Consider the following 13,666-nt stretch of genomic DNA (forward strand, 5'->3'; position numbering starts at 1 on the left):
CCAACACCCCTTCATGATAAAAGTCCTGGAGAGAGAGGGATACAGGAAATACACTTCAAAATAATCAGGGCAGTTTAGAGTAAGCCCATAGCCAACCTCAACTTAAACGGAGAGAAACTCAGGTAAAAGACAAGGTCGTCCACTCTTTACATAGTCACCATATTTTCCAGCATATAAAACCCCCCAACTTTAACTTTCCAGTTGAAATACAGAGTTTGGAATATACTCACCATATAAACTTCCCCTCTTCCCACACATACCTGTGCAGCAGACTCAGGCTGCAAACTCTACATTTTAACTGGAAAAGTTAAAGTTGAGGGTCATCTTATCTGCTGGGAAATATGGCACTCATAGTGCTTGAAGTCTTCGCGCTAGACCAATAAGAGAAGTGATGGAGATCAAGATAAGATAAACTGGAAAGGAAAGAGTCAAAGTATATTTATTTCCAGATGATATGATGTATATGTGATCCAGGACCGGGACACTCTTACAGCTGATAAACACTTTCAGCAAAGTAGCTGGATACCAAATTAACTCAAAAAATCAGTAACCCTCCCATATACAAATGACACTCAAACTGAGAAAAAAAATCAGGAAAACACCTTTCACAATAATCTCAAACAATATAAAATATTGTGCTGTAACTCTAACAAAGCAAATGAAAGACTTGTGTGATTAAAAACTTCAAGTTTTTGGAGAAATGAATTGAAGAAGATATGAGAAGATGGAAAGACCTCCTATGCTCATGGATTGGTAGGATTGACATAGTGAAAAATGGCCATCCTACCAAAAAATATACAGATTCGGTGCAATCCTCGTCAAAAATCTAACACAATTCTTAATAGATCTTGAAAGGGTAAGTCTCAGCTTCATATAGAAAAAAAAAAAAAAACCAGGCTAGCTAAAATAATCCTAAGTAATAGTAAAAGTACTGCTGGAAGTATCACTATCCCCAATTTCAAGTTGTACTACAAAGCTATAGTAATAAACTGCAAACTTGTACAGTCCCTATGGAAGTTTGTGTGGCAGTTCCTCAGGAAGATGGGAATCGATCTACCTCAGGATCCACCTGTACAACTCGTAGACATACATACCCAAAGGACACGTCCTCCTACCACACAGACCCTTGCTCAGCCATATTCACTGCCGCTCTATTTATAATAGCCAGGAATTAGAATAACCTATTCCTCAACCGGAGACGAGACAAAGAAAATGTGGTGTATTTACACAGGAGGGTATTATTCAGCTGTTTTTAAATGACATGCAATTTGAAGGTAAATGGATGGAACTAGGAAAAAAAATCATCTGATGTATCCCAGACCCAGAAAGACAAATATGGCATGTATTCTCTCATATGTGGATATTAGTTACTAAGTCAATGATGAAAAAAAGCTACCATCTGTAGAAACACAGTGGGTAGATCTAGAATAAGGTTCTTAAAGGTACAGATAGATGCCATTATTAGAAAAGGAGAAGAGAGCCTGGCATAGTGGCGCACGCCTGTAATCCCAGCACTCGGGGAAGCAGTGGCAGGCAGAGCTCTGTGAGTTCGAGGTTAGCCTGGTCTACAAAGCAAGTCCAGGACAGCCAAGGCTACACAGAAAAACCTTGACTCAAAGAACAAACAAACAAAAAACAAGAAAGAAAGAAAAGGAGAACTGAATACATAGTTATGGATAGATAGGTGCAGGACTTAAACAGGAAGACCACGTGGTGAGTGGAGATGGGGATGAGAGAGGTAATATGGGGAGAGACAGCTAAAATTAAGACCATTTGAGAGGTAGTATAGAAACCTAATACAGTAAAGGTCTAAAATATCCATATGAATATGATCTAAATGAAGACTACTTATGATGGAGGAGACAGAGTCACAACTGGCTGTCTCTTGTCATCAAATGAAGTTTCCAGTACTAAGATTCTGTTACATCTAATTGAGCTGTTGGTCAAAGAGGTTCCATGGGAATCCTCAAACACCCACGTTATTCCCAAGACAGTAGGTTGCTCTCCGCAAATTGACAGCAAGGCCTCATTGTTGAAGACAACACCTATGCAGCTCATTGAATGTGGAGTGGTTGAGCTGGTGCCTACATAGAGCTTTCAGTCCTGTGTTCTAGCATCTTTAGTACACAAAGGTATTCTTCTGCAGACTCCCAAAGAGAAACAAATACCAATTAGCCACAAACCTTTCTCTCTACAGTATTGTTCTGCCTTCAAGGTGTGTTAGGGAGTGGCTGCACAAAGCTAGTGGGAGTGGCCAAATAATATCTGATTTGACTTAAGGCCCACTCTGTGTTTGGCACCTGACACTGCCTGTGTGACCAAGAACCAGAGGCTAGAAAGTAGAAATGAAATGACTCCTAATGACATTCTGTTATACTCAGATCAGTGCCTTGCTCAGCAGAAAATTCCTCCTGCAGCATATGGGAACAAATACAGTGATCTACAGAAAGACAGTATACAGATGGTGAAAGACCTTGGAACACTTGGCCTAAAATGGGATGTCTCCTCCTGAGGGATTAGGGAACCCCAAATAAGAGAAGGTGGAAAGACTGTAAGAAGCAGAGGGGATAGAGGACACCAAGAAAACGAGACCCTTTAAATCAACATGATCAAAGTCATTCAAACTCACAGAAACTGAGGCAGCATGCATAGGATCTGCACCAGGTCCTGTGTGTGTGTTTTATTGCTTCCAATTTCGTGTTTCTATGGGATTCCTGAGTATATGATCGAATGGATCTTTTATTCTTGTGTCTTCTTTTAGGCTCCTTCTGTTTGTCTTCTACAACTCTGATGTGATATTTCTGGTTTTATTTTATATTTTATTTTGTTGCCCTTTCTTATTATCAATTAGAAGTCCTTTTTTTTTTTTTAAAGACAGAAAGGGGGTGGATCTGGATGGGAGGGGAGTGAGGAGGAACTAGGAGGAGTAGAGGGAGGAGAAACTGTATTCAAGATAGATTATGTGAGTAAAGAATTTATTTTCCATATAAAGTAGGGACAATAGAAATAAACAAAGGAAAGTTTGCAACTTTGCCAGGAATGTGAGAAATCTACATTGAAATGCCACTCAGATAATATTTAATAGCCTGTCTAATACCATGCACTTGTTGAAGATGTGGAGTAGCTAATTGTTTTGGGAGTTTTGGGTAGAAGAATAAAATACCACTTCAGATGACTGTTTAGAAACATATAATTAACAATGTACTTTTTATTATAAACTGGCAATTTCTGTTATTGGTATTTATCCAAAAGAAATAAAATATTTGTGCACAAAAGATCATGATGGGAATATTTAGAGCAGTGTAGTTTGGCATGGGCCCAAAGTAGAAACAACTAACTTAAAAAAAAAAAATAGATGAAGCTGGGCGTGGTAGCACACGCCTTTAATCCCAGCACTGGGGGGGGGGGGGGGGGGGGCAGAGGCAGGCGGATCACTGTGAGTTTGAGGCCAGCCTGGTCTACAAAGCGAGTCCAGGACAGCGACAGCTAGCACAGAGAGACCTTGTCTCAAAACAAGAAGAAGAAAGAAGAAGAAGAAGAAGAAGACGAAAGAAGAAACAAGAAAGAAAGAGAGAAGAGAGAAGAAGAAGAGAAGAAGAAGAAGAAGAAGAAGAAGAAGAAGAAGAAGAAGAAGAAGAAGGAGGAGGAGGTAGAAAAAAAAGAATAGATGGAAGACTAAATTGTGTTATTCCTTCATATAAGAATACTGCCTAGGGGCTGGAGAGATTGCTCAGGGGTTAAGAGCACTGACTGCTCCTCTGGAGGTCCTGAGTTCAAGTCCCAGCAACCACATGGTGGCTCACAACCATCAGTGATCTGATGCCCTCTTCTGACCTGCAGGTGTAATGGAGGCAGAGCACTGTATAATACATAATTTTAAAATCTTCAAAAAAAGAAAAAAAAAAAAACAGCCTGGCAGGAGAGAAAAAGATGGACTTCGAATCTCTGCCCAACATATATAATTCCACTTACCTTATGGTGTATCAAATAAGGTAGTTAGGAGAAGTTGAACTCCTACTTTCACTTACATGAAATTCAACACAGACAAAACTGATACAGAGCAACAAATCAGATTGATGCTACAGATGGGCTAGGCGAACTAAGTGTTTAAAGGAGATGGGACTATGGTGCAAACTTCATCAGAAGACAGGTAAAATTAAGAACCAATATTTAAATATTCTGAAATAAAATTGAGTTAAAATGTACAATACCATACCTCCTGTTAGGAACTGGTATAAAATGAATACACAGCATATACATTTCATTTTGCTCTCACAAACTGGAAAAGTGCCATTGATAGTTTGTGGGATGGACTTTGCAGCAGCTTTATTCTCACTGATGATCCTGTGTTGGGCCACAACAAGCCAAACTGACGTCTTCTAAGGAAAACACACAAGAGTCTGCTCTGAGTCTATTTCAGCTTTTACTTTTAAAACAAATCACATATTTCAAACTCACCAGCTGCCAATGAGCATCTGTATTATTTTCTTAGATAGCTCTATATTTTGCTGAATAAAAGGCTTTCCCCTGTGCTACTTGGTCATTCCTTCTGTTTTTAGTGTGCATTCACCTGCTGTTGTGTCACCAGGTGAAATGGTAGCATGGCTGCCATCAGCACCTTCCTTCTGAAACATGTGGCCACAGACAACCAGATGAGGACACAGCTGCTGCGCTCACCTGGACCTTGTCCGATTTACGTTTGCTCATCCAGAGACAGAGGAATGGTCCTCCTTCTCCAACATGCTATGGAGTTCAAGAGCTGCATGCATTATGTTATGACAAAGAAACACGTTTATACTAGGGATGTAATGTGTTACTTAAGAGCAGGCATATATTGTGAGGCATACTAATTCAATTTCTGGGTATGCCAGAATTTTACTTGTGGCAGGCAGCTGCTTCCAAAATTTCTGATGAGAAGAGCCAACTGTATCAATTTTTTTTTATCTATTAATGACAACTATAAAATATATCTTTTGTTACTTTCTCAAATTCAATTGTTTTATTCCTAAGAAAGTGATTTAATATGGGGAGAAGATGCTTAATGAGGAAAGGCCAGCCAGCTTTGGCCAAGGATCACATATTTTCACAATTGGTGAGAGTTTGAGTGTTAGTGTTTGCTATCTGCAAGATTTCACAACTTAAGAAAACAGCAATGAGAAATCACTATGTGAGGACTGGAAGTCATTCCTTTTGGTAGCATTTGACTTTAAATACTAATTGTGTGAGAGAAATGAAACTGAAATACATTGTGAAACTAGATTTTTCCCCCTAGTGCAGTATGTTTTTTCCTCTTTCAGTGAATAACCCTATACCTTCTAATCTGAAATCAGAAGCAAAGAAGGCTGCCAAAATATTAAGAGAATTCACAGAAATAACTTCCAGAAATGGACCTGATAAGATCATTCCTGGTAGGTAAACTCTAAATACGGTATGCTTGTTTTCCACATCACTTTCTGCATTCTTCAGCTTCTCTCCCTAGGTGTCCTATGGAGCCCAGCAAGCCTTTGGACCTCCCTAGTCTCGGGCCGCAGAGGGGCAGCACTTTGCAGGCAGTCAGCAGAGGAGTCTTCTTTCACCTTGCCTTCCTCCACTAAAAGTACCAGTGTAAGCCCTTGATTCCCCGATATATTTAGCAAACAGGTTTTCAAACCTCGCTAGCTAATCTCTCAGATAAATTTTTATGATGTAAGCTTTGTAAAATCCTTCATGATGTTTCTTAAAAATAAGGAAAATGTATTTACAAGTATCAAACATATTTCATGTAATCAAAAGGCAACATAGAATTTAGTACCATGATTCTGATGAATTCCATAACTAACTGGGTTCCTGTTCTTCTAAATGACCCTTGTGTTATGTCCAAAGTTTTCAGCAACAATACCAAATCCAGTAACTCCTGAAATGACACATAGCAAGTGCTGGTGCTATGGCTTTAAATCCTGTGTTCACACACATGATAATGTAGTTCATCAAACACAGATCTTCCCTGGCAAGTGACCAGAGTGAATACATAATATTATCTTTCCTAAACCAAGATGTTTTTTAAAATACCAAAGCAGAGTCAAACATGAGTGTTGACAGATAAATTTTAATTTGTAATTTTTTTCCTTTTACATAAGATGCTCAGTTTCTATGATTTTTTTTTTTTTTTAAGACGACACTGGTCAGTAATTCCCAATACAGTTTTGAATCAGTATCTCCTATGTTGGCTCTGATTCCCTAACGATTCTACTTTATTAGAGATTTATTAAAGGCATATACCTCCCTTACAACCTGACTACCCTAAATAGGAGGGAAAGGAGATTAAGAAGAAGAATGAAACCTTCTGGGTATCAGTTTCATGGGACAATTCCCCTGGCCTAATTCTCAGGAGTCTAGCAGATCATATATCCGGCAGAAGAAGCCGCACTATCCGTGGACCGAACTTGGAGTTATGACCTCCCACCCCTGCCCCCCAAGACCACGGCCACCGCAATCCCTGAAACTCCCATGCACCTTGAGCAGGAACCTCAGATCTCTCTCTCTCTCTCTCTCAGATTCCCGCCTCCCAATCTATGGTCGTTTTTGTAATACCAGAGTCATTGGCCTCTCTCTCTCTCTGATTCCCGCCTCCCAATCTATGGTCGTTTTTGTAATACAATGCCCCCACCAGAGTCACTGGCCCCTGTCTCTTGTCTTGGGCTAATACTTGTTCCTCCTAGTCTATCTAAGATATTTATCAGTTTGTAGAGACGAAGTCTCAGTGGGGTCAAGCATCTCAAGACGATTTTCACCTTGGGCCCAGACTAAGGCAAGATTACATTCTCTTCACACTCCTTAGTTATCAAACATCTCATCTTGAGTCCATCCCACTGTACTGATTTACTTCAGAGCAGTATACCAGGAATGCTTGTTCTCACAAGTCTGTTGTATGACTTTCGAGTGGTCAGACTGACCGCTGCACCCTGACCCGGAGCAGAACCCTGGGGATGGTTACCAGTTGGTTACTATAACTAGCATCCAGTTATTGCAAGGATGTTTCAGGGATGCCCATTTTATGCCAAAAAGGTTTGTATGCAGACAGATTGGACAGTGCTCCAAAATAATTTCCACCCTAATTAAAAGTGTGAGTGAGCTGGGCATGGTGGCTCACACCTTTAATCCCAGCACTCGGGAGGCAGAGGCAGGAGGATCACTGTGAGTTTGAGGGCAGCTTGGTCTACAAGTCCAGGACAGCCAAGGCAAACACAGAGAAACCCTGTCTTAAAAAAAAACAAAACGAATAAAAAGTGTGTGAGTGTCCTTTAGTCAAGAAACACTTAAGTTTTTCTAAGCAGATGCCTTGAGATTACTTAATGGAGATTTGAAAGGATTGTTTGAACGTTGTCAGGATAGCCATTAACAGTAGTTACAGTCAGGTCACCCCAGCAGTGGCCTCCATCTAGAAAGAGCATTGCTGCTTAGTGTGTGGCCTGACCCAGCTGCTGAGCATCCCTAGAAGCGTCGATGAGATCAACCCAGAAGCATGAATTTGTGCTTTCCACAAGGTCTCCAGTGAACTACATGCACACGAAGACTGAAACTTTCAGTAGGAGCAGCTCTGTTGTCACCAACTGATGCTAAGGGCTGAGGCATAAACTTAGTTTAGAAAGTAACCCTGCACTAGCTTGTTCTATGTTATAAGTGAAGAGACAGTTGCAGATTATTTAGGGGTGGCTGTACCGCTGTTTCATTGTCTCTTAGTCTGGATAGGTGATGAATAACTAAGCATGCAAAGTGGCATGTGAAGTATGCCCATGTTTAAAGCATGTTTTTATGTTCAATGTTTTGAAATGGACATTAATAACTTGAGAAACATTGATACAGAATGGGGTGTAGAAGGCATGGTGCCAACTTGTGGCAATAAAATGAAATAAATAAAAAAGACACACTTGATTGTATATGATGTAAGTTAAAGCTTTCAATCTGTTACAACATATTCACAGCCTCTTTAAACACAAAAGTGAGGTATTTGTCTAGAAAGGATGCCGCAGTTGAGAGCGCTTTTGCTGCTCTTGCAGAGGCCGTAGGCTTGGAGAAACAGCAGGGTCCACGTGGCAGCTCACAGCCATCTTACTCCAGTTCTAGGGGGTCCAACACTCTTCTGACCTTTTCAGACATGTGATACACACACACAACATGTGTGCACTCACACATACACATAAAATAAAAACAAAACAAGTCTTCAAATGAAAAGTGTCCTCAGTTCCTGATGTACAGGAAGGAACCATTGTCCTCTACCCCATATAGATGAAGAAGAAGGTTCCTTATGTTTTGTGTGCTGACCTTGCCATGCTCTGGGGCACATGATTTCCCAAAGTCTTTTACTGTTGTAAAATTAGAGATTTCACATTTTGTAGAGGAATTTATAAACCCTCTTTTTGTTTTTTGTTTTTGTTTTGTTTTGTTTTGAGACAAGGTCCCACTGCCCCTGGTTAGCTTCTAATTCACTTGTCCACCAGGCTGGCCTTGACTTCTCAGATAACCCCTTGCTTCTACCTTCCAGGTACTGGAATTAATGGTGGATACTACCACACCTGGGCTTAAACTGCCTTCTAGTGATGTCTTTGAAAGCTTGAAAGATAAGCTGTGATACAAGCAAATTCACATTGTGGTTAATTGTACCTTAGTGGACACTTTCACTTATAACTCTCATTTTATTGTATGAACTCTGAAATATGAATAAACTAGTATTGTCAATAGAATTAGACTTTCAGTATAAAGTGGTAGTTCAAACAGATTGTGATTTAAGAAAAAAAAAAAAAAAAACCTTCTAAAGTGGCAAATCACTTAATTTTGTTGTCACATCCAAATTTTCATATTGATAAATAATGAATTCAGCTATATGTCTTTAAACTCAAAGCCCTGTCACAAGCTGTCATTTAGTTATAACAATTTTGTTTGTTTGTAGCCCATGTGATTGCAAAAGCCAAAGGCCTCGCGGTTTTGTCTGTGATTAAAGCTGGCTTTCTGGTGACAGCCAGGGGAGGCAGCGGCATTGTCCTGGCACGTCTTCCAGATGGAAGTAAGTTGGCACTCGTGGAGCCCGTAAGTCTTCTGTGTCCTGCGTCTTTCTTGGATGCTCTCATAGGGAGTATGACCAGTGGCTCTCCCATTGGTGCTTCTTGAGACATGGAGTGTTTGTTAGGAAACAACTCGGAAAGCGAGCCTTGCGTTATTACTACATGGTACTCAAGGCATAACTGACTGTTACATTACATTTTGTAGGCCTTCCATGGGACGCTTTCTTGAACATATGAGTTCCTATGGGAAAGCCAGTGTCTTCCATTTATGAGTGTCACCTATAAACCCCTTGGTTTCTCTGGAGAACATTTGAAGACCTGCCCCCTCCTTCCCACAGAATCATGCTGAGAGCATTGTAACATTTTCTCTCTAAACTAAAAGCTGTTTTGATTTTCTTCTGAGACACATTCAAAGTGCATTTGCTATGAATCCTAAAAGCCAATGCTTATCGTAGTATTTAAAACTTAGTCACATGTCAGAACCAACTAAAGTGCCTTTTCAGTTTGACTTGTGTTGTTCCTCATGTAAGGGAACACATTGTTCTATCAATAACTATTTTAACCGAAATCATTTATACTGTCAGATTATAAGCATGAATATTGATAAGCGTGTCCTTTACCCCTAGGTTGGATTCATTGTTTCCTTCTAGGTATCCCCAGAGCCACTGGGTTGTAGTCACCTAGCTGTAGTTCAGCTTTTCATAGTTCAAGCTTGCCTTTGGTATGGGGTTACAATGTACTGTAGTATCCACCAGTCACTTTCCTTCTGTGCCCTTTAATTAAAAAAAAAAAAACAAAAAAAACTCAGTTTAATTTTTAAAAATTGTCACATTTTAAAATAATGTTTCTTAAAGGTGAGGGTCTGCCTCTACCAGCCTCTCCATCTCTGCTCTCAACCATACTGCATTTTTCTATTGTTCTCAGATGCTAAGTTTCTTTCCCCCATCTTCCAGAGAAAGCAGCTATACACCTGCTGAAACTAAGGCCAGTTTCCAATCCCGAGAACAGGCCTGTAAGGTAGGCGGTTCTTAGCACAGGAATGAAAAGCAGCTTTGGGATTATCAGAACTCTTCCGAGACCAGCAGGTTAATTCTAGATTTATAAATCAGTAATACTTGTCTGGGATATGTTCCCTAGCAGAGGGAGGTCAGCATACGAGTGTCATTTAGTGATAAGGTAAACACTCTCAATGCCAAGCTAAAAATAGCTTTTTTTAATATTTGCTTCTACACAGAAAAGGTAAGTGCACATCGATTTTAAAACTCCAGATAGAATTATTATGCTTTGTTTACAAATATAAGGGAAACTTATTTTGCACAAGAAGAGTGAAAACAAGTTAGTATGTCAGCAAATTAGGATTTTGTTATCTACCCCTCTCTGGTTGTGATTGAAACAAGCTCTTGAATCTTGAGCTCTTATGTCTATGATATGATGGTGACCCAAACCTAGTTGGTTAAGCTTTCAAAACATTGGTACTTAAAATTCTAATTGCATATGTTAAGTGGATAATAAGATTATAGTTTAGTGTTATGTGAGCTAGTAGGGAAAGCATGGGCTACGAAGTTTATGAGTCTAACACTCTTGGTGAATACTCAATGTCTTTTTTTAAAACCTTTAACTTTGAAAAGATTTTAAGGTATAAGATTCATGAGTCTTTTGAAAAATAAGTATTATTTTCTTCCTATGTCAGACATTTATTTATTTTATTTATTGCATATGAGTGCTTTATCTGCAGAAGAGGCTATCAGATTACATTATAGATGGTTGTGAGCCACTGTGTGGTTGCTGGGAATTGAACTCAGGACCTCTGGAAGAGCAGGCAGCACTCTTAACCACTGAGCCATCTCTCCAGCATGTCAGACATTTATATGTTACAGTGTTTTTGGGTTTTTTTTTTTTTTTTTTTTTTTTTTTTTCAGAATGGTCTGCACCTTCAGCCATTGGGATAGCTGGGCTTGGTGGAGGATTTGAAATAGGAATAGAGGTAAGTGGACCGTCTGTGTCATTGCCACCGTCCCTAAAGGTACCCCAACTCAGCTCCTTCGTGCCCTTATAGTCCCTCTCCTGTCCTCTCCTCTTTTCCCTTTCTGTGAGCTTGTCTTGGCCTTCTATATTAGCTGTTGTATATATTCAAGACAACATAAACACAAAGCATTTCAGTTCTGCTCCTCACGGTTTCATCTGCATTGTATACAGTAGACTCCACACCAGAACCTTGGAAGTGGTACTCCCAGCAGCTGTGGCCTCCAGTGCTTTCTCCTGGTAGCTTCCTTTCCATAGATAATCTACCCAGACTTCCAGTTCTGACATCCCCCACCCCTCTTCCTCTAACCTCACCCCTTATTTCCAAAGCCTCCATCTCTTTCCACAACTCTCAATCCCCTTTTTACAACCTCCTAACCTTTCTATAGTCCCTGTGCCCTCCCAGTGCCCCACTCCATGTGAGCCTGCTCTGAGCATCAGGTCAAGAGGCATTTGTTTTGAACATGTTGGGAGATTAAGTAGTAATAAGTAGCTTAAATTTCAAAAGAATAAAAACCAGAAAGGAGAGTTCCAAGATTATTCTTCAGAAATTGAGGATTTGGGGGCTAGAGCACTGTCTCCTCTTCCAAAGGTTCTGAGTTCAATTCCCAGCAACCACATGGTGGCTCATAACCATCTATAATGAGATCTGATGCTCTCTTCTCTTGTACAAGCATATATGCAGGCTGAACACTGTGTACATAATAAATAAATCTTTTTTTTAAAGCCAATAAAATAAAATTTTTGTTTTTGTTTTTTGAGGCAAGGTTTCTCTGTGTAGCCTTGACTATCCTGGACTGCTTTGTAGACTGGGCTGACCTCAAACTCAAAGTGATTCGCCTACCTCTGCCTCCCAAGTACTGGGATTAAAAGTGTGCACCACCACCACCCAGCTAACATTTTTTTTTTTAAAGAAATTGAGAATTTTTTCAGTTGAATAGCCTTGAAAAACACATATAATAAAAACCTTAAGACACTAAACTCCATCTTATTAAATGCTGGACTTTATTGTTTTCAAAAACAACGTAGGTTACTGGTTGAACTATACTGTTGGGGGGGAGGGGTGGCACTGGCCTCTTGCTTTGTGATGTTAGAGGCTACTTTTCCTTTCTGGATTCTGTTTTCTTCATCTACAACACAGAGTGAAAATGGTCTTCCATTAAGCTTATATTGTTGATCAAATAGTCTGATAGAAGCTCCTGGAATGATAGAAGCTATATATTTTTTTTTTTTATTTTTGCCATTTACAAAATTTGGATCACAAAGCTTATATTCATGGTGGTATAAGAATTAGTTCTGGAATTTATTTCATTGACATTCAAGAAAGATAATTATTTACTTTTTAGTGTGCTTTTGAATTATTATCTAGAGTTACTTATTTCATCTTCAGTACTGCCTTTAGCATATTTAGTGCTTCTTTGAAAGTGTTGTTGAGACCAATGCCCTAAAATATAGACATTAAGTAATTAAAAGTTCCCCAGGGATTCCATGCTGGGGGAGGGGAAGCCAGATTCCTGTTGCTATGAGTGGGAAAATCTGAGGATCAGCTTTGTTAAAAGGAGAATTGAAACCCAGGGTAAAGGTCAGGGCCAATTGAACTGGGCTGTAGATACCACACCCATCAGCTAGCAGGCTGACATCAAGGTCACCCTATTCACAGTATCTTCACATGTGACTTTGGGAGCTGCTGGGTGTAAAATAATGCTATTTCTTCATTGCTTCTCCACAATCCCTATGCAATATATTCAGACCATCTGTGATTTGGCTTCAAGCTTTTATGGATGTGTCCCCATCTTTATTAATATAATTTATTCTATTTTCAGAGATACAACCTCAAATTTGTATGTTCTGTAAGTGTGTGTGTGTGTGTGTGTGTGTGTGTGTGTGTGTTGTCGTCTCAGGATCAGGTTTCTGATCCAGAGAAAGTTGACATCTGAGTAAGAGCTTTAGAGATATCAATGGGCTTGAATGAGTGAACGTTAGATGTAAAAAGACCGAATGGGTAAGAGTATCCGGCAAGCTAAATATCTGCAACTGTAGATTGAGATGACAAGTCATGTTTCTCTTCTGAATCCCAAAAACATCCAGCCATCTTAACCTTTACATATAAATCCCCTTGGTTAAACAATTTAAAAAATTAAATACTAGGTGATATAGCAAAACACACAAATTTACCATTCACTGTAAGAAAATGTCCCTGAGGGGAGGGCAGTTAAGTGATAGCTATTTAAATTAGAGTCTTCACCTAGTATGTCTAACAGCTTCCGCATGGCTGCACAGGTAGACAGCCCCACAACGCTGCCCCTGATCCTTAGTTTTCCTGACCTCTATACCCTGGTTCCTCTGGAAAATCTTGAGGCCTAATTGCAGACAACTATTCGGGCAGAATGACTGGACACTGATGTGACAGTCCAGTGGCCTTGCCTCTCTCCTCCTTTCCTGAAGGAATATGAGCATTTGAAGAAGCATAGCTGTGACTATTTTAAGCAAGCAGTTATTCAGCTCAAGATGTTGCACACCATCATTTTTAGTTGTTAAAAATAGTTAAAAATAGTTTAAAAAAAAAAGGTTGAATCCAAATTATACATATTGAGTATTGTGATAAA

The 13,666-nt window shown here is 39.6% G+C and overlaps 1 protein-coding gene across 1 annotated transcript in view; it reads left to right on the plus strand.

The window, feature by feature from the left end:
• Window positions 1–13,666, plus strand: part of Sh3yl1 (SH3 and SYLF domain containing 1) — a 36,032-nt gene that overhangs the window by 8,278 nt on the left and 14,088 nt on the right. The window contains exons 2-4 of the mRNA XM_051144553.1: window positions 5,298–5,408; window positions 8,927–9,040; window positions 10,958–11,022. Coding sequence (XP_051000510.1) covers window positions 5,298–5,408; window positions 8,927–9,040; window positions 10,958–11,022 — 290 coding nt within the window. The remainder of the gene's footprint in view (window positions 1–5,297; window positions 5,409–8,926; window positions 9,041–10,957; window positions 11,023–13,666) is intronic.

The sequence above is a fragment of the Acomys russatus genome, chromosome 1 (assembly GCF_903995435.1).
Source record: "Acomys russatus chromosome 1, mAcoRus1.1, whole genome shotgun sequence".
Lineage (NCBI taxonomy): Eukaryota > Metazoa > Chordata > Mammalia > Rodentia > Muridae > Acomys > Acomys russatus.